General features: G+C 32.2%; 1 protein-coding gene across 2 annotated transcripts in view; it reads left to right on the top strand.

Annotated features, from left to right (window-relative positions):
* Positions 1-20,320, top strand: part of LOC146997133 (uncharacterized) — a 60,548-nt gene extending 40,228 nt beyond the window's left edge. The window contains exons 7-10 of one of the 2 annotated variants that reach the window (XM_085816742.1): positions 11,300-11,328; positions 12,128-12,160; positions 13,402-13,467; positions 18,470-20,320. In XM_085816742.1, the coding sequence (XP_085672868.1) occupies positions 11,300-11,328; positions 12,128-12,160; positions 13,402-13,467; positions 18,470-18,484 (143 nt within the window). In that variant the 3' untranslated portion in view covers positions 18,485-20,320. Of the gene's footprint in view, positions 1-11,299; positions 11,329-12,127; positions 12,161-13,401; positions 13,666-18,469 lie in introns of those variants that run through there. The other variant, XM_085816740.1, reaches the window with a different exon arrangement.
* The last annotated feature ends 2,568 nt before the right edge of the window (positions 20,321-22,888 follow it).

Here is a 22,888-nt window from a genome sequence, read left to right as displayed (position 1 = left end):
TCGGTCATGATGAGGAATTTAGTATGCCCGTCTAAATAACATTGAAGTTTCTTTACAGCAAATATTATGGCGGCGCATTCCTTTTCTGTGGTGCAGTACTTTTTTTCAGTTTCTGTAAACTTCTTACTGAGGTATAATACTGGATGTTGATTGTCTCGTTCATCTTTTTGAGCTAAAATGACACCCATACCAGAGTTTGACGCATCAGTTTGCAAAATAAACTCCTTATTGAAATCAGGTGCATGTAGTACAGGCCTTTGAACTTTAGCTCTTCAAATGCTTTTGTGCACTCTTCTGTCCAATTTATTTTCCCTTTCTTTAAGTTTCCTTTCAAAGTTTCTGTTAAAGGTGCTGCGATAGATGAGAACATGGGAATGTAATGATTAGAATATCCCGCTAATCCTAAAAATGCTCTGACTTGACTTTTTGTAGATGGCACTGGAAAATCAAGAATAGCTTTTACTTTCACTTCACTTGGCATTCTTATACCACGACCTACAATATGTCCTAGATATTTTACTCTATCTTGAGCAAATTTACATTTTATTGGTTTAATAGTTAAACCAGCGTCCTTTATTTTGGACAAAACGGCTTTCAGGTGACTTAGATGTTCTTCCCAGGTGTTTGAAAAGATTGCCACGTCATCTAAATGTGGAACAGCAAAGTTTTCACAACCGTGAAGGATTTCGGCATCATTTTACTAAATGAAAATGGTGCATTTTTAAGTCCGAAAGGCATCTGTAGAGGTCTAAATGTGCCAAAACTTGTAACAAAAGTGGCTAATCTTTGAACATTAGGTGTTAAAGGTATTTGCCAGTATCCCTTTGTTAAATCCAAAAGAGTTATATATTTTGCGCCTGCTACCGTTTCTACTCGTTGTTCGATGTAAGGCAAGGGGAAGAATTGTGTTTTAGTCAATTTATTCAATTTTCTATAGTCGATACAAGGTCTTGGATCCCTCCTTGCTACTTCTACTAAAATCATAGGAAAAGTGTAATCTGAATCTCCTATTTAAATTATTTTATGCTGAAGCATTTTATCAATTTCTGTTTTTAATATATCTGTTTGTCTAGGAGACATTCTGCATGGTTTACAGTGGATTGGGGTGTTTTCTGTCAATTGAATATCATGCGTTATTAAATGAGTTTTTCCAGGTTTATTAGAAAAGATTTTTTAAAACTTCAGCAGCATATCATGCAATTCTTGAATCTGTTGTTCATTTAGCTTATCACTTAAGGAGCTGTTTTCTTTGATGTCCTCAAAATCGAACAATGTTGGTTCAGAGTCAATTGTTGGGAAATTTTCCTCCATATCATCAATTTCAGACTGATCTTCTGTAATCATAAGGTTAACCGATTCTGCTCATCTATGATAGGGTTTTAGCATGTTAACATGGTAGACTTGGTTAAAGTCATTTTTTTCTTCGAAACTCACAACATAATTAGTTTCGGATAATTTCTTCTCAACCTTCCCAGGACCTTTCCATTCAACTGCTAGTCTGTTTGGTTTATTCGTTGATACAACTAATACTAAATCCCCTTCAGAGAATTCTCTTTTTATAGCTTTACGATCGTACCACACCTTTCTTTTGGTTTGCATTTCCAGCATTTTATCTGTAGCCAGCTCTTTGCATCTTTTTAACCGATTTATCAATTGAAAAACGTTTTCAACAACATTAATTACCTATGTCTTTAGGATTCATCCATTGTTCATATAATAATGTTACAGGTGTTCTAAGATTTCGACCATATACTAATTCTGCACGTGTAAATCCCGTACTCTCGTGCGTTATTGTTCTTAAAGCAAATAGAGCTGCGGGAACTTGCTTCTCCCACTCAGGGGCTGCTTTGATACATAAAACTTTTAAAATTTGTTTGATTGTTCGGTGAAATCTTTCAACAGGGTTGCTCTGCGGATGGTGTACTGAGCTTCTAGTTTCTTTTATTCCAAATTTTTCTACAAATTTTATGGCTAGATTGCTCATAAAGGAGGTACCTTGATCAGTTTGTATTTCTTTCAGGAAACCCATTCTACTAAATATTTGTAACACGGCTTCAATTACTGACGTTGTGCCAATATTAGGAACAGGTACAGCATCCGGATATTTTGAAGCTAAACAAATAGCTGTAATTAAATATCTATTGCCATTCGGTGTTATTGGTAAAGGACCGCATGCGTCAAAGTTAATTTTTGAAAATACTTCTGCAATAATTGGTACTAAAGTCAAAGGTGCTTTGGCTTTATCATTAGATTTTCCCACTCTTTGACGTGTATCGCAAGTTTTAACATACTCTTCTATTTCTTTATAGCAATTAGCCCAGTAAAAGTATCTTGTTAATCTATCTTTAGTTTTCACAACGCCTAAATGTCCAGATGTGCTATCATGACATAATGACTTTATTTGATCCCTATATTTTTCAGGAATAACAATTAATTCCCTTTCATTTCCATTTTTATCTATTTTCCTTTTCACCAACAATCCGTTTTCTTTTACTTTGAAATCATTTGTCTTGCTGGAATTTTCATTTTTAGCTTCGTTAAGCAATGACGCTAGATCTCTGCTTTGATGCTGAGATTCAATTAATTCCTTTGAATTAACATTAATCACTTTCTTAATTTCCTTGTCTTCCTCATCAGCTTGCGGTAAAATATCTTCGTCAGTGTCAATAAACGTCAATTCTTCTAGTTTCTCCATTTCAATTTATCTGCTTCGATCATCTTCAGGAGATCCTTTTACTTGAGATCGTGTCAAAACCGCATTTATTTTTCCTAAATTTAAGAATGATTTACTTTTGAACAATTGGGCAGTTTTGTTACCCAATACATATCTGCCTGGATCATTTGTAACAACAGCTGCCTTTGTCTTTATATGACCAAGTTCGCAATTAATTTCAACTTCCGCTAACGGTAGACACACTAAATGGTCATTTAAAAGATATTGTACCCAGACATGTTCTCCAGTCATTTTTGCGTTATCTATGTAGTTCCGAGAAATAACATCAACGGTGGCTCCTGTGTCTCGAAGAATAGGCATTTCATACTCATTCACTAAACCGTTAATTGTATATGTCTCTAACAAATCATCATTTGAAGATACGCAATTTACCTTTTCATTTGGTTTTAAGCGAGGACACTGAGGCTTAAAATGTTCATATGATCCACACTCGAAACATCGTGGTTGATATCTTTTGTCATATAAATTTTCTTGGTTTTTTTTTTTTTTTTTTTTTATTTTTTTTTGGAACTGATACCTTTGCTGATGATCTTTCTTGTATTTTGAATCATCCCATCTATCAGAATGCTTAAAATGAGGTGGATGCTCTATTTTTTTCACAAAATTATCATAACGCGATTTAAATGATCCTTTGTTAAATTTCTCAGTCTGATTGGTAGAAAATTTCGGTTTTATTGTTTTTCTCACATCTTCAAAATTTTCTTAACCATTTCAGTAGGTGAAATGATGGTTGTCCATTGATCCATAAAATGTTCTTTGAAATCAGGAGAAGTACGCTTTTTTATTTGATCAACCAGCATGAGATCTTTTAGCTGTTCAAAAGTTTTAATGTTTAATCTGTTAAGCCATCCTTCTAAATAATTTTTTAATTCATAGTAGAAATCATACCAAGTACTTTCAGTAGATTTTTGGTGTTTATTAAATAGTTGTCGAAATTTTTTCGCAGTCAATTTAAATCGTTGTAACAGTAAAGTTTTTACATATTCATACTTTTTCGCTTCCTCTTCTGGTTCTCTAGCAATAAGCTGAACAATGTCAGGAGGCAGTAATGAAATAAGTTGAGTCACTTGATTTTCAGCAGGTATATTCATTATTTTAGCTTGATGCTCAAATAACACCAGGAATAAACTTATTTCATCTTCTTTAGGGTTGAAACGTGGCATGACATCGTGAATTCTGATTTTTAAAGGCTGCTCAGGTAACTGCGTAGTTTCTGCCGGCTGTGCTGTGGCAGCCATTGCTTCCAGCTGAAGTTTGTAGCTCAAAGGCTCTAATTCGCTCTTCTCTTTCAAGCTCTTCTTTTCTTTTTTCTCTTTCGCGTTCCCTTTCTCTTTCTTCTCTTTTGCATTCCTTTTCTCTTTCTTCTCTTTCGCGTTCTTCTCTTCTTTCTTCTCTTTCGCGTTCTTCTCTTCTTTCTCTTTCTTCCCTTTTGCGTTCCTTTTCTCTTTCTTCTCTTTCGTGTTCTTCTCTTCTTTCTCTTTCTTCTCTTTTGCGTTCCTTTTCTCTTTCTCTTTCTTCTCTTTCGCATTCTTCTTTTCGTTCCCTTTCTCCTCTAATTGCAGCCAGTAGTTCTCAAGTAAACTCCTCATCATAATCGGGACTTTCAGTAATCAGTTTATGCAACTGAGCAATCTTAAATTCAGGTTTCACGGTTAAACCTAACTCTTCTGCTAGTGCTTTTAAATCCTGTTTTTTACTCCTAGCTAAGAATGACATGTTGACACAAGTTACTTTTAATAGGCTTCCTTTTGAAATTCAATCTAAAAGCTCGTACTTGTATTAAAAATATATAATTTCTGGCGAGATTTAATTTCTCGAATACGAAATTCACACTAACCAATTGGAGAGAATTATTTAAACAACTTTGCCAGGTTGGCACAAAATAATTTAATACTATGTCGGGTTGACATTTTAACTCACTATTCACAAGCCTCGTTAGCTATAACTATATAAACACCTTTGCCAGTTCGGCAATACAATGGAATTTTACCAACGTCAGTTTGACGATTTTACTATCTATCTCCACGCCTGGTTGGCAATAACAAAAACAATTTTTGCCAGTTTGGCAATACAACTTTTAGAATATACAATCTGTAATACGTCGGGATGACGTTACTATCTACCACACGCCTGGATGGCGAGAACTTAGACTTTGCCAATTCTGCAGTATAATCAATTCACTCTACGTCAGTTTGACGTTACTACCTATTTTCACGCGCCTGCTTGGCAACAAATTCAAAAACTCAGCAGTTTATATATATATATATATAAATGCCGGGATGGCTTACACATATCAATTATCAACATAAAATTTCAATACAAATAAAAGTAAAGCATAAATAATAATTTCAAAATACTTCTTTACCACGAATATCAATTATAAATTTAAGCTGAATAATTTGTGGGTCAGTTATTTTAAACAAAATCTTACACGATAAACTATAATTCTGAAATAAAGTATTAAAATTCAATAAAAGCTTTTTTTAAGAAAACCAAAAGTTAATCTTATCTTCAGAGATCAGCAGTATCCTATTTTTGACAGTTTTTGCTCAGACGCAAGTTACAGAAGATAACCTTTGAATGATCCGCTTAAAATCTGGCTTTATAACGGCAGACTTCTTACATCCATTTCTCCTTGAAATAAAAAAAAAAAACTTGGCAATTGGTATTAGCAAACTTGTTCTAAAAAATTCAGTAAATTTCTGGGATTAGGAGACCAGCACCATCGAAATTGATAATTGCACTCCTTATTTCCAGTATCTCGGTGGAACCTCCAATTTATTAAGACTGTAATGTATTTTGCAGTAATTTACAAAACAGACAATCTTCTTAGTAGAACATAAATTTTATTTCTAGTTCACGGTGCTAGACAAATTTTATACAATTCTTAAGTGGCAAAATTTTCATCCTACTCCTAGCTGTAAAATCTTCAGAATACTAATCTTTTTTTAACAATATCTCTCGTTGCTGAGTAATGGTTTGATACAAATATGCCGTTGCCACTTCAACAATAATTATACTTATTTATTAAATAACAAGATATTACAACCTCCTTGGCATAGTGTTTTAGACCAGATAACGCTCACAATATTCATCTTGTTTGTCTTTGAGCAGTTTGTCTACTTCTGATTTTGCCACTTAGAAGATTTATCCTCCCTAACATAGAATATATCAGGGTTGGCCAAGCTTTATGTCAGTAAGAGCCGCACGTTTGATTTCAGGAATGTTCGAGAGCCGCATCTAGATTTTCTAAAAGCCACAAGTTCATATTTACATCATTATAGAATTAGTGGAGGAGGTTCTAAATAGAAAGAGATCCATGATAACTTTGTAAAAAGAGTCTAAACTAATTAATTACTTCTTTTTGGACACATCTAGATTTTCTAAAAGTTTGTTTACCATATTTCATACATATGTTTTATATGCACGAGCCACACAAATTGTCTGCAAGTGCCATATCAGGCTCGCGAGCCGCACTTTGGCCATCCGTGGAATATATCATCATCCTTCCATTTTTCTATATCATTATTACTATCATCATCTGAAATATAATGTTCAGATTTACAGCTGATATTATTTATCTCTATATTTTCCTTACACCTATCGCTATTATTCTCGCATCCAAAGGTTTCTTTTTCTTCATCAGATAATTCTTGAAGAATGCAAGCAAAATCAGCTGGTTGCACTTTTTTTTTTTTTTTTTTCCTGTGAAAACCGATATAAAAATTATAGAGTCAAATTTATACAAATTAAAATAATACACGTCAATTAATAACAAAATTACAAAATATTTGAGAAAAAAATACTTTCCTAATTTTCAGCCACAACCATGCGCATGTCGTAACTTTTACGAAGAAGCTGCCACATAGCGCAAAAGCCCAGTAATAAAACAAAAATGTCATATGACTTCCTGTTGGCGTATTCCATGATGTGGGGAAGGGTTGAAAGGAGAAATAGGAATGACATTCAGACGTCTCAGCCGCCATATGCGAGAAGTATGCATTAAAAACCGAATTTGTCGTAAACTTTGTGCATAGTGCGCATGCTGGAAGGTTAAACATGCATTCACAATAGCAAAAACACCATCTAACCTTTTATCCTAAATACTCTCGTTCACCCTACTTTGTTTGCAATGTGGGGGAAAGCTAAGGGAATTCAGGAAAGGTTCACAATGTAAAATAAGTATTAGTAAAAATAAACAGAACCCCACAATATGTAGTCTACATTTTAGTTTAATGGTAGATTACTGTGATTATTTCATATGGTTTTTGAAACCAATACGTGGTACTAAGTTTTGTACATTAAAACCTGCACTTGTTAATGTTCATTGTTGCACAATGAAACTTTTTTTATCATTTACAGTACAAAGTCCGAAATCTGGACGTCCGTTATCCGGAATGATCTAAAAGCCAGATTTCAAAGCCACAAACATTTTATTATTATTATTATTATTATTTATTAATGCTTTACACATGTGCATTTGATTTTTCCTTCCATAATAAAAGGTGTGGAGATTTTCGCTTAAAAATTCCAATTCTTAATTTCACTTAGGCAATAAATAAAATACCTCGTTATGGAAAAACAATCATGTAAGCATAAATTTGTGAGATTGATTAATTGGCTCCGTAGCTGAGTATCTGCTTGGCATACATCTCAAACTGAAACATTCACCTATTTTATATCCCTGATGCCGACCTGGCGAGTCATTATTTATTATATTTTGCTTTCATCACTGCATGTTTATCAATAAATGACAGTTTCAGTAATAACTCATGCTGTGATGTGTAAACTTTTTTTTGTATTAATAATTGAATAATAACAAGAGTACGGCAAACGTTTATGCTAACATTATGCTTGGCAGTGATTATAGATTTTTAAATGCTCTAAGAAATGTTGACGAGAAAAAATTCAATGAAAATTTCTTTTCATATGCTAAAAATAGATTTTATTAATGAAACTCATAGGCCAAAAGATTACATTTAGTGCTATTTTAATTAAGAATAACTGATGTGTTATTCACCATAAGCCCAGAAGCATCGACAGAATTTAGGGAAGACTAAATTTTTGGAATTTGGGGAAGCACCAAGGGGCAAAATTAAGGGATGAGAAGTTTTTATGATTTAGGGAAGGCACTGGGATCCAAAGTTTACGCATGGTGAAAATTTAGAACTTAGGAAAGTGCTTTGTAGCAGAATTTAGAACCCATAGAGACTGTACCAGGTGGTATCCAGCCCCAGCCCTAGATAAAGCCTTAACATTTATTCAGGACTCGGATTAGTTTGAAACATGTGCAAGAAATAAACATAGGTGTAGTAAATAGCTAAACTAATACAATTCAGGCTTAATTCAATATGCAATAGGAGCTAGACAAAATTTAGCGAAACAACTTGGCTTTCGTTGCCAATCTTGTGATACATAGCCAATAATCTATAATGGACGCTATTAAGCTAGGCTAAAATTATCTTTATTGATTCTAATTAATAAAGATAATCATTCAATTAATGTAGCAGACTGCACTGCTCCCTGATCTTCTAATTTGATCCAGCTTATTATTTTTTGCAGACTGTTATTATTACGGCAATTTTATAAAAACTAAGCTTGAACTGTCGATTATGTCGAAAAGAGTTTCCAATTCTGGATTTGCCAAAGGATCTACAAAGCAAAGCATGTTTTGATGTCCATTAAACATAAATTTAAACAACTTACATTGAAAGAAATGTTTAATAAAGCAAACAAATAAATATTGAGCTTTTTTTGTAAATTTTGATACCCTTTAGATCATAATTATTCTTTATTTCATAAATTATGATTTCATATTTTTAATTGTATAATTTTTGCATGCCATCTTACCAGATTTAAATTGATGATCTGTTGTCCAGAAAAATCCCAAATCCGGAATCGCTGAAGTCCCGACCATTCCGGATTTCGGACTTTGTACTGCATTATGAATTTCATTGCACTCAAATATAATGAAATCATGAATTTTTATTCTGTTTTCTTAATATCGCTTTTTATTATATATTAACTAATGTACACCTTCCCCCCCCCCGAAAAGGGAGGGGGGACAGTTCTATATCTTCTGCTCTATTGGACCGATGGTCGAAATTTAACTTATGTTTTCCATGTCTCAAAAGCGCGACTTGACATGTATTAGATTTATATATAGCATTCTTCTAGCATAAATATTTTGAGACAAAATTGGAATACCTGCAAAAAATGAAAGTTTTTATTCAAAATTTCCTAATATATACGTGACTTTTTTGAAATTTTGGCGCGTTTTGAAGTTTGGCATATTCATTAACCCTTTCCAGCACGCTACCTTTTAAAGTTGGAGTTTTGATTAAAAAAAATAAAAGATCGGCAGTCTAGGCCTAGAGAGTTGTGAAGATAGCACTTATTGTTTAATTCTGTGGGTGTGCCCAAAGTAGGCACACTGATTGAATAGAGTTTCAAAAAGAATTCTGAAACGAACATTGTTGTCTATGAACTGACCGATGAGATGCAGAGAAACAAAGAATACAGACTCTCAGTTGTCCTAGATTATCGGTGAGCTCGGTCTGGGCACACCTAGGGTTTACCGTTTGATTTTATTTCAGATTTCAAGGTTAAACATTAAAACTAATATAGAATAAGGAGATTACCATACAGCCAAAAGAATAACAGAAATTTATTTTCAAACAATTCCTTTTATACCCTAAAAAAAAAAATTGGAAGATCTCTTTGAAAAATGAGGGTCTTAAAACTAAACATGGCTAAGATATATGGGCTGGTTTGTGTTGAGCTGCCATCTACTATAAATAAAGAAGGTTCAGAGTAACCTATAAATCCTTTTTCATTCAATTTTTCTGTGCATACAGAAGGAAGTTTTTAGGTGTGTCCACACCGGACACACTGTGCCGCAAAGCGTTAAAGACATTAAATAATGAATAATATGCATGAATGTATGCATGTTTCTCAGTAACCTAGAGTCATCCAATTTTGAATATCATAGTCCTTCGCCCGAAAAACCAGGCACACGAACATTTGCATTTTCCGTTACTTAAATATGCATTTTCTAAACATGGAGAAAATCTTTCAAAAACTGCTATTCATTCAGTAGCATAATGAAGCTTTGTTTTTTCATTTAACGTTGGTATCCCAAATATGAAAAAATAAAGCCATGAAAACTTAATAATAAATAACATAAGTTCAAACATTCCTATTTATAATAGGTTTTGGGTATAACGCATGAACACGTTTAACTGATTTTTGAATGGTAATAAAGAAGCAGTGCTGTGAGTTGTGAATACTATTAAGAAAGTTGTAAAACTTCATTTTGGGATTAATGTTATAAAAATACTTTGTTGTGCTCTTTAAATTTTTGGTTAATTTGAAGCAGAAAACTTGCTTTCAGTTAAAACTTTGGTATAACTGTTGAAATGAATGTTTGAAAATATATTTAATATTCTTACAAAATGTTCAGCTGCAGTAAGATAGGGCAAGGCGGATTTAGGGTTGCCAGAAAGTGGCAAGGGAAAGCAGGTTAGTTGCCTTGGCACAAAATCTTCCACATGCCGACAAAGTTGGCAATATGCCATGGACTGACGGAGAACATTCTAGAACAAATTCTTACCGGTTTGACATGAATGTTCTTGAAGGCAACCCAAAAGCTATATAACCCTGCTGGTATGCGAAGTAGGAGTGTCTCGTAGTCTATCGAGTTGATGTATTCTAACGTCGAGGTGTCTAGTCCGAGTATTGTGAGTTGATGCATCAAGTGCATCACGATTCGTAGCTCGGATAGTCTCGATAGTACGTAGAGTTCCGAGAACGAACCGAGTCGGGAGCCATTCTCCGGTGTTTCACCGTGAGGCTTTCTTCACCTTTATAGCCTGAAGTCTGTGTTGCTGATTGTTTTAGCGTTATTTGTCGTAGTTTTTCAATGACTGTAAACGTGTTTTTGGAGCTGTCCTAAGTAATACTGTCTAATAAATTGTGTTTCCATTCTTCATCAAATGTTGTTATTCGAAATCCAAATCTACGAACTCGTAAGTACCCCACAATATTTTGATGACAATATTGGAAGAAATTAAAAGGTCGATAGATTTCATTGCCAAATAGTCAACTATTAATTAGATGCATTTTAAGAAATAAGGACTAAATGCTGATTTTCTCCTTTATATTATGCTTTTCGTATTGTTTTGTTATAAATATTCTAAAAATGCAGTAACAACAGATATTATTAAAGGGAAGGTCTCTCAATACCATTTCTGTTTGAAATGGAAATGAATGGAATTAGGAGAAAAATCTGTGTCAAAGTAAGAGTGAACTGATGATACAGAGGAAGTACTGTTAATTTAAAATAAATTTACCCTTTGATTTGTTTACAATTTTGGTTTTTATTTATTTATTTACTTTTTAAATGAAGTGTTTTTCCCCCAAATCCATTTCATTGTTAGATTCTATGTTAATGTTAATTTTTTATTGAATATGCATTTTTGTTATTCATGCACTGTATACATACAATTCAATTCTCTCTCTCTCTCTTTTTTTTTTTTTTTTTTTTCTTTCTTTCTTTTTTTAAAGTTAGGGCAAGTCTCTGGGGGCCAGAAGAGGTAAGAACAATTTCCCCCCTCAACATTTCTCTAAAGCATGTCTTTAAAAAAAATTCATGAATTTTGATTTATTTTTATTTTAAACATTCAAAATATATTTTCATTGTTACGGCAGTATTTTTAACAGTGGAATTTAGTATTTTTCTTGAGTATTGTGTTTAGGAAATTCCTAGCAGATTTATTATTCTTTTTAGTATGGAGATTTAAAACTCGGAAAAGTTTCTATTTTTATAAAACAGGAATATCATCAGTGGTTCTTTGAACATCATAATACTATCTAAGCAGTTTCTCTTTTCAAATTTTAAAGAAAATTTACCGTATACACTCGTGTAATACTCGCACCCCAACTTTACAGATATAATTTATGTTAAAAAAAGTGACCCACACAATGTCTGCTCCCCAAAAACTAAAGCATTTCTTACTTTAAAATATATATTTTTTAACATTCCCTTTTTCCCTTCAGTCAATATCATTTGTTGATAAACATCTTTAGAGAAAGAATATGCATTTGTTTTGTCTTTGGTTGATGCCAGGATGGAAAGCAGAGACTTTCCTGGCTTTCTGGTATCCAGTCATAACATGGGTGCAAACACGATAATAAATGAAGGCATTCCAAACAAATTTAGTAATACTTTGTAGTGGTGATACTAAAGGTTTTCAATTTTTGTTTAGATGGCACAATTAGGTAAAAGGTTGAGAACCACTGCTGTAAATGTTTGACATCTGATTGTAAATTTAAGAACTATTTGAATATGTGCGTTAACTATTGAAAGTTTAAATATATTTGTTACTTTTACAGAGTGTGAAATCACCTCCACCCCCACCACTTAAAGTAAGTTTTGTATATTATACTTCATATATATTATAATGAGAATAAGTATCTCTCAATTAAGAGTATGAATGTAAAATTTTATGTAACTTGGTTATTAGCTTTTTTGTCAGTAGTCAACTTAGTGTAGGAGCTTTTATTAGACATCGGTCCTCAGTTTTAACTTGCCAGTTGAAGTTAAGTCTTGCTTTTTGAGAGCATTATTTATGTTAATGTTTAAATAATGTAAAATAATGTCCTTTATGGTTATTGCAAGAAATCTTCTTTTTCTTTTTTTTAATAGAAGATAATTTTGAGGTGTGTATGGATAAGTTCTTCATAGTATATCGAAATGAAGCAGTAAAGAAACATAAAATAATAGCCGAAGATTTTCCTATAAAGCTGTGTGAGAAAGTCAGTTCAAAGATCTTAAAATATCTTACACTGTTGTAAAGCTGTGAGCAGCTTGGAAAATGATTTACTTTATTCTGTATCCTAACGGAGTTTAAGCCTCATCTGAGACTTTAAGTAATGACCGACATAATGCGTCGTTTGTGCAACTGCCTTTCTCATCCTCTACAGCTATAACATCTAAAGAGTAGAAAGATTAAACACAAAAGACATGAAAGGTATTTTCTTGATTATTTATTGTTACTAAGAAGATCTTTGTAGGTTTTTTTTATGTAATATCTTAGCGGCACATTATTGCTGCACTGATCTCGTAGATATATATATATCTGGTACTTCTTTAACACAATGTCTTTCAATTTTAAGCATATAGAATTACAGATCTGTAAAACTATTTGAATGCTTAATTAATACAGAATAACAAAATAATATCAAGAGTCATGTTCCATTCATTAAAGCTCCAGTTTTCATTTTCCTTTCAAAATCGAAGAGACATAGCTCATAAAAAATGCGCACAAAGTTTATTAAAAAACTCGGATACATTTGTAGCAGCTGATAATGTTTTTGTAATTCATTTTGTTTTTAGTTTAACTTGATGTTAATATTTTATATAAACCGGCATATAGCTAATTCAGAAGTCAAACAACAAAAATCAGCGTTATATTTACAAAATTTTCACAGGACTAGTTTCGATGGTTTTACCGAACCACCATCCTCAGCTGCAAAATGCATACAGCTATTTAAGATTTTTTATATGTAATTGCAAATATAAAATATTTGCAATATGTGTTGTAACTATTGAAAGTTTCTATTTATATACTATTTGTATATTTATATACTATATACTATTTTTAAAGGACTCCTCATCAACGACGAGAAGCCGAAGGCAGCGCCGCCGGCTCCGTCCACGACGTCCGAAGCCTGTAAGTTTTGTACATCATCGTGTATATTATAAAGAGAACTGTTAATCATTTTCAGTTAAGATTTTGAATGTTTTTTAATTCATAATTTAACTATTCTTTTAATATTTCAATTAACTTGGTTATTAGAATTTTTATTAGACTTTATTTTTGGAGCTTTTATTAGACATCAGTTCTTTGTCTTAATTTCCAAGTTGAAGTTAACTCTTGTTTCTTAGAGCATTGTTTTGTTGTGTACATGTTTAAATAATGTAATTATAAATAATTTGTAATCATTTACTTGCAATTTTTATTTGTAATAATTAAATATCAGGAAATTTAATGTTTCTTCATGTGTCGTATACTTACCAAAAATAAATTAATTTTGAAATTTCAGTTGTCTGTTTAAGAACTTCAGATAAGAACAACTTTAAAAACGTTTTTCAAATACAGAACATTTCTGTGCAAGCCAAGAATTTTTAATATACTGTCTGTTACTGATGTTGATTCTATTCTGTACACAAATTCAATATGATTTGCAAATAATTTGAGTACGAAAGGTATATTTCAGATTAACCATTTGAAAAATGTTTTCATTTTTTATTTAGTTCTAAACTACATACTAGTCATATTTCTTATTATGAGTGTCTGAGTCAGAATCTGTTAGGAATTCCCCAAAGAAAGATTTTAATTTTTTTTTTTCGTATTAACATTATACTGCAAATCCTCAGCTAGATGGGAAAACCAGCAAATTTATTTAAATCCATTGAAGACAGTAGGGCTGGAAGAGTGACAGGGGCCAAGTCCCTTTGGTATGTGGAATCTGAAATTTTAGCATAAATTTTATATACTAGCATAATTTTTATATACATGAAATTTTAGACATATGTGGAATCTGAAATTTTAGCAGATAAATTTCAAAAGTAATAAAAAGATAGTCGATTCTATTTAATATATAATTTTGGGGTCTTAAGTTCTTCATAATATAGGATAGTAGGCTTATTTCTAATTTATAAATTTTTATTCCAGCGCCGGCCAATAACAAGGTCTAAATCGCAGGATTCAAATAATCTAAATCGCAGGGTCCTGGGACGGGGACGTTTCAGTAAAACAAATTTAGTTTAATTTTATGTTTTTTCATATATTTAAATTTTTAATGAAGATATTATGAGTTTTTATGTATTTTTGCCTTGCCATGAAGTGAGAACTGAATGAATGAGAAATATATCCCAAATTCGAGGAAATAAGTATAAATGGAAATGCAGCAAAAAATGTGTATTATGTACCCCATACAAGAAAGTCATATTTTGTTCACATCAGATTTTTTTTTTAATAAGGAATGCTAAATTTTCCTAAATAAAAATGCAAAGAAATATATAAAATGATTTATTTTGAAATTTAGAATATCTCACGTTTAAAAATGACAACACATGAATATTTGGTTTCATTTAAAATACTTTTTTAAGTGGAAGACTGTATATCTGTGACATAAGTAAACAGACAAACAGTTATATAAGTGAAGGCCGGGAGAGGAACTTTGCTGGATTTGATGCAATTTGCACATATGTGTCTTCGATTTTGACTGAATTTTTGCAACAAAGTCTTGGATTGTATGCAGGTTCTCTTATATTTATATATAGCATTGTTCTAATGCAGGTATTTTGACACAAAATCAGATTTTTTCTGAAATGACAAGCCAATTGTTTTCCATATTTCGGTTCTGGGACTCAAATTATGCCTAAATATTAAATTTTGCAATTTTTGGTGAGAAATTTAAAAATTTATCTTGGCACATTTTTTTCAGTTTGCTCCAACAGTAACTCACTTGGCAAACTTCTTAATTTATAGTAATCTATTTTTTCCCTTTTTTCATTGTACACGAGCGGGGAAAAAAGTCATCATTCATACTTTATAATAATTGTAACAAAGTCTTAACCCAAATTTGGTGTTATTATCGCTTATAACAAATATGCCAAATTTCAAAACGCGCCAATATATAAATTCGCGTATGTTTTAGGAAATTTTGAATAAAAAACTCTAATTTTTTGCATGTATGCTTAAAAATACATCTTCTTTATGAAGGTATTAAAAATTTTATAGGTTATAATTAAAAATGTTTTTGAAAAATTTATAAAAAATATTTAAAAATAAATCATAAAAAATGAGCGAATTTTATTTGGAATGAAACAAAATTTCGAATTGTTGAAAACTTGCCAGTTTGGCATAATTTGAGTCGTTGAATCGAAATATGAAAACGAATTGGCATGTCATTTGAGAGAAAGTCCGATTTTGTTTCAGGATAGCTATATAAGAACAATGCTAAATATAAATCTAATGCGTATCCTTAGTGGAGCTTGTGATACATGAAAAACGCAAGTTGAATTTCCTCAATCGGCCCATAGAACGGGAGATGTAGAACTGTGCCCCCTCTTTTTTGAGCAGTTTACTTCGTGCATATTTTTCGATTGTGCTAAGCAATGTAATTTGCATTCACTTTGTTAATTGTAATATGGCTGCCTATTTGCCTGCCTTCACTTCACATCTTTTTGTGCTGCATTCAGGAGTGAGCAATGTATTCCATTAGTTGAATAAGCAATGTGCATGAACTCTGCTCACCATGGTTATTTCAATTGTATTTTTGAATGTTTAATATTTCTTGTTATTTGCAGCAGAATAGTGCTTGTTTGAATGTAGAGCAGTCAGATGAATTCTGTAGCTCCCTTTTTTTGTTTTCTATTAGTCGTCTTTCAAAATGGTTCGAAAAATTATTTAGTATCCTCTTACATAAAATTTTTGCCTTATAAATAAACGTCTTTTCACATAATATGATGCATGTGCATTGAGTTACAAATATATATATTTTTTAGTTTGCATATTTTATATCTAATTCTTGAAGCTGATTCGTGAAATATCAATCCGTAGTTCTACAAAAATGAAACTCGTATCTTACATTTTCATGTTACCGGCAAAGTATAAAATCCAGCATTCTGTAAAATGCCTAGGCAGTTGTATACAATACCTATAACTAGCCGGCAATGAACTATTCATATTTCCTGGCTAGCCGGCAATGAACTATTCATATTTCCTGACTAGCCGGCAATGTACTATTCATATTTCCTGGCTAGCCGGCAATGAACTATTCGTATTTCCTGGCTAGCCGGCAATGTACTATTCATATTTCCTGGCTAGCCAGCAATGAACTGTTCATATTTTCTGGCTAGCTGGCAATGCCAGCAATGAACTATATTCGTATTTCCTGGCTAGCCAGCAATGAACTATTCATATTTCCTGACTAGCCGGCAATGAACTATTCATATTTCCTGGCTAGCCAGCAGTGACCTATTCATATTTCCTGGCTAGCCGGCAATGACCTATTCGTATTTCCTGGCTAGCCAGCAATGAACTATTCATATTTCCTGACTAGCCGGCAATGAACTATTTGTATTTCCTGTCTAGCCGGCAATGAACTATTCATATTTCCAGGCTAGCCGGCAATGAACTATTCATATTATACTATGAAACTATTCATATTTCATACACTTCCTAGGCATTCTATGGAATGCTAAATGACAAAACGGCAAAGTAGGAAATACATTTTCGTTTTCGTTTCAAAGAATCGAAACTACTTACCAGAAGTTAATAAATGATGTGAACTAGCCAATACGACCACTCGGAAGGAACCACCGGACTACTGGCCCCTGAATCGCTAGAATGGGTTGTTTGTGGAAAGCAAAAGTACATTCATTTATCCTGTTAAAGAAAGCATCAGTACTATGTCACAGACGCCGAGTTATTTCCCATTCTTCATAAAAACACATTTGAGTACTGGACACGGACGAGGCGACAGAATGTTGAAAGAACTTTCCACCAAATACAAAAATGTTACGCGTAATGAACACTAGGGAAATTATGCAGTTCTTCAGATGCTATAATTTTTGTGCATTCTGAGTTATAAAATGAATGAGACGTAACGCTGTTAAGCAAACCTAGAGCCAGAGTTTTGCTATGGTAAATAAATACAGTGAATTTTAAAGAATGCATTTATTATATTTTGCTTTATGCACTATCAATGAAGTAGATTTAATTTAATTTTAGGTTAAGTATAAATGGAATGCAGGAAAAATGTGCATAATTTAATATTTACAAGGAAGCCATGTGGTGTGCACATCAAATGTTTCCTTTGAAATGCCCATAAAATATCCATCCATCTTCTCAGTGTTTATTTTTCCAAATAATCCCGTTCCAAATTTTCAAACTAGCTAGCCCAAAAAGCCTTTACAATCATCAACTTCATCAAAAGGATGATCTATGCTTACTGCATTATTTGCAAGAACTTCATTAATAATTTCACCCGAAGCTTCAATTTCAGACCCTGTTCATTCACTGCTGTATATCCAAATAAAAGTTTCTGTTTCATCAAAACTTCTTTCCCATGCCTCAGTGTCAGAAAGAATGTGTCGTAAAATGTTGTCAGCTCTTGTGGGCTCGTATTAATATCATTTATGTGTATTCTGGACTTTTAAAATTTGAACACATAAGCGGGAAAATCTGAATGACTGGCTGGGACGTAGGTACCACATCATCAGATGGGGTCAATTCCGGTCAAAAGAGGATGTCTGGTAAGCCTAATGATATTCCAAGTTTTCTGTCAATTTAGCTAATATCTTAATTTTCATAAGGAAAACTAATATTTAAATAACAATGTTCTGTTATGTAACAATGTTACGCTAACTGTGTTCTGTTAATAGCATTTTGATCTTTGTGTTTAAATGAATAAATGCTTATTTAAATATTGACTTAGTCAATATCTCTGTATTTAGCTTCTCAGCTAATATCTTAATTTACAGCTAATATTTAAATTTTGTTAATGTTTGTTTAGCTTTCGGGATAGCTAATATTTAAATAACAATGTTCCGTTAACAGTGTTCTTTCAATAATATTATGTTTTATGTGTTTAAATGAATGAATAAATATTTATTTAAATATTGACTAAATAAATATGTATTTAAATATCTTTTGAATTTAGGTGAACTTTTGTTAGAATAGGTAGGTCGTCAAGCTCGTATCATCCACCCAGATGAGCAAACTGTCAATGGCGCCATACATGTGATCCATCGTGTAATGATGATAAGGCGTGATCTTACCAAATCGGGTGCTCCCATTGGTTCATTTAGCAATGGCTTCTTATCCATCATTCCAGCTTTTTTTCGGTCGCCATATTTTTCTGAAGACCAACACATAGTAGAAAGAATAAAGGAACACATAATAAGGCAATAAAAACTGCTGTCAAACACTTACTGTGTTTAAGTAAAAAAAGAAAGATTTTTGTAAAAAACTGTGAAATGTGCATTTTAGAAGAAGAGGCTATTTCTGTGCAATCTTGTGTTCTTTTATTGTGTACAAACGTTAAACATCTTCAGACCAATGCCAGAAAATGTATTACAAATTCACGAACTGAAGTGTAAAAAAATGTATGTTTTGTAATAGAGTATGAATAATTCAGAAATTTGCTTATATTTCATAGAAAGCCAGTGAAGTGACACCATGGAAAAATTTTTGAGCCCTTTTGGGTAGAATTAATCAAAACGCGTTAAATGGAGAAGAGTAAAATTTATTACAATGTCCAAACTCATTTTTTAATTACAGTTCTGATTGAAAAATTTGCTGTCAATGTACAGCTTTTGTTAGTATTATCTATAAGAGGAGAAAGTTACCATTCCAGAATACTTGGAATTTTGTAGGAATATTCTATGAATCCTCTACTACGATTCTTCAGTACTTTACAAAATTTTAAATTTGTTATTATTGTATATTAACACAAAAATTGTTTGTTTAAGAAATGTTAAGCAATTATTCATGGCAAAGCAGATTGAAGTGTGTCGAAAACTATTTAAAGTACATTTATTTTATTAATGACAAATTCTATGTTTTGTAGAATGCAATCATTAGAGTCATAGTTTGCTTATTAAAAATGGCATCATGCAGCTGCTTCAAAAATTATCATTAGCTGTAGATCGAAAATGATTTAAAAACAAAGGGATTGTATATATTATAGTATGCCCATGTTATACTTATAAATTATAACTCGGATGTTAATTGAGTTAAAAGTACACGAGATTATTACTTCTTGAGTTCTATTTTCAAAAGCTTTGCTAGTGAAACTAATTAAAATTAATGAATTAGATCTGTTATGTGAGACCATGTTGTTTAATGTAGTTTCTTACTTGCATATTGTAGTAAATTGTTCCCCCCAAAATGACTGCTATTCTTGTGATACTAAATCATATTATTTGCAATAATGTTATTATTACTTGTGTAGCGAGATATTTTTTTTGTATACATGTAACGAAGAAACACACCCTTGCTGAAATCCTTCATAGCACACTCTGCTGTTTTGTCAGTTTGCAGTAATATATGCTTGAATGTTTATGTTTGACCAATTTATGGAAATGTTGTAAATTTTACTGTAAATGGATATAAATGAAAGGACCACTTCGGTTCACGAAATACTACAGCAAGGAAAAATAGTGACTTGCTTTAGTTTTTCGTATTTCTGTGCGCAGTTGGAATAGGTGGCACTATGATTTCGTAGTATATCGTATTGTTATGATTACTATTTAATTACAAAAATTGTTCGTGAATATTATCGCAGCAGCACACAATGAACCATTTGCTGTAGGTATTAGATGTGAACGAAACTTTGTTCGTTATGGTCCTCGTCCCCCCTCCCTTACTGTGAATTAATAAGATTGTAAATCCGGTATTTTAGAGAAGGAATTATTTGGAAAAAGACTTTTCCTTAATTTTTTGAACTTGTATTATAGTTGCAAATTTTATGATTGATATGACTTTTTTTCTATTAAATGATTTAGAGAGATTCTGATTTAAATTACTTGTTTTTAAACTATTCACTGTTATGTAATAAATACGAGGGCCATCCAGGAAGTAGATTACGTTTCCGTCTGTGTCCGCTAGGGGCGGGGCTAGCGCGGCCATCTTGGGGTCAGAGCGTTGCGCAGCTCAGTCTGCATCTAGCCATGCTAGTGAGAGGTTCGTGCTGTGCTCCGTTCAGATACTGTGACGGTTTGAAATGTCTGCGTTAATTGAAAATCCCGCGAGGTGCGCTCAGTAATAAGGTTTCTGACTGCAAAAAACTGTAAACCGATAGAAATCTATCGGCAGCTTCGTGAAGTGTATGGGGACAACATTATCACTGAAGGTGGAGTGCGTCAGTGGGTCATAAGATTTCAAAATGGCCGAACCAATGTTCACGACGAAGATCGAAGTGGGAGACCCAGCATAGTGACCGCCGAACTTCTCGAAAAAGTCGATGCTAAAGTCCGTGAAAATCGAAATTTCACAATAACGGAACTTTCTTTGAGTTTTCCACAAATTTCGCGAAGTTTGTTGCACGAAATCATCAGCGAAAAGCTTGGTTACCACAAGTTTTGTGCAAGATGGAAGGCAAGAAGAGGTAACGAAGTGGTTGAAGGCGCAGGCGGCCGAATTTTTCGACGAAGGAATTTCCAAGCTCGTACATCGCTACGATAAATGCCTTAATTTGTATGGTGACTATGTAGAAAAGTAGTATTTGAGTGTGGCTTTCATCTGTATATAATAAAATTTGTTTCCTATACTTTGTTTATTTTTTTATTCCAAAACGTAATCTACTTTCTGGATAGCCCTCGTATATGATTCTTTTCTATCTAATTGCAAAACTTCTAAGGTTTTTAAATTGCAAAACTTATATAAATTAGTAATTTTTAAGTAGTTTTTTAAAGCTGAAATTGAGATTTTTTTCAAACAAAAATAAATAAATAAAAAGTGAAATGAATATTTAAAAACAAAAATGGCAAAAGACGTTACTAGAAAGAGTTAAAGTCCAAATTATGTAACTTTAAGCATTTAACTTTTAGAATTTTAAGATAAAATATTATATATGCATACTCTAATTTTTAAATTGTGTAAATTTACTCGCTTGAATTTTCCCTTTTTAAGTTAAACAAAAATAAAAACACATAAAAATATAAACAAACACATTAATGAATAAACAAACACCTACAAAAAAATCTGATGTGTACACCACATAAATTCCTTGTAGGGAATATTAAATTATATGCATTTTTTCTTGCATTTTATTTAAACTTATTAGATTGAATTAAACCTACTTCGCCGACAGCGCATAAACCACAATAGAATAAATGCATTCTTTAAAATTCACTTTGTTTACCACAGCGACACTCTGGTGCTAGGTTTACTTAACAGTATTATATTTCATTCATATTATAACTCAGAATGCACAAAATGTATATATCATTTAAAGAATTATCTAATCGTTGCCACATGTTCTATTCAAATACTATATTAAAGCTAGAACTATGTATAAAAGAAATTAAGCAAACAAAACAAAAAAGAAACAGTTTTTCACAGACGATTGAGTATTTCTCATTTAATTAATTCAGTTCTCACTTTGCAAGAAGGCAAAAATACATAAAAACTCAAAATATCTATATTAAAAATTACAAAGTAAATCTCAAACGCTTATTTCCTCGAAAAAATTCCAGAAAGAATTAAGCATGATTTAATTGGCAATAATAAATGAATGCGTTATCTTTGTTGTTGTGAAGCTAAGTTTCTCTAGATTGGCAACAAATCCACTAGTCTCCTGTTTCAAATGTAAACATCAATGGCCGCCATTAAAAACAGGCTTAGCGGCAATTAAACAACTTTAGAATTGTTGATAATTCTAAACATATTGCATACAGATTTACTAAAGGCATAAAAACCTTAACCGGAATATAAAAACAACATAATTCAATCATTTTTAAAGCAAAAAATGTGCAATTTACAAACATATAAGAGTAAAGAAACTGAGATCACTGAGCCGGGTAACAGAGTGAATATATATATAAATATATTTATATACGTTTGGTGCGGCCGATTGCAACCCAAATACGAGGTGCACATGTACATGTTATAGCAGTCCTATATACAAAATTTGAACGTTCTGAGGCTACTTGTTTTTGAGTTATGCGAGATAGGTACGCACGTACGTACATACATTCGTGCAGACGCCACGAAAAATTCTCTTCAGAATTAATTTTAAAGCAGTTTTATAATTTTTTTGGAGGAAATGAGTCTTATTCTGCCCTTACATACAGATATCATGCAAAAACCGTTAAATTGCATTCGATATTGGCCAAAATAGATATTTTTGTTGAAATATGTTTCCTGAAACTTTTCGCGATTACAATACTTCCTTTTTACTTCGTACAAGGAAGTAAAAAGCACATGAAATTAAAAAACTCTTTACAGTTTAATAATTATGAGTATTTTTTGTTTGAATTTTAGTATTTTAAACTTGAGCTTTTATGGCAAAATTGCACACTTTGAATTTATCTGTTTTGATTCAAATTATGAAAGAGTTCTTAATGTTCTATCAGTT

Source organism: Stegodyphus dumicola, chromosome 5 (assembly GCF_044657685.1).
Source record: "Stegodyphus dumicola isolate Sdum_Otavi_A_Nest chromosome 5, ASM4465768v1".
Taxonomy (NCBI): Eukaryota; Metazoa; Arthropoda; class Arachnida; order Araneae; family Eresidae; genus Stegodyphus; species Stegodyphus dumicola.
The sequence above is the reverse complement of the archived record's forward strand: the minus strand, read 5'-3'. Positions and strand labels throughout refer to the sequence as shown.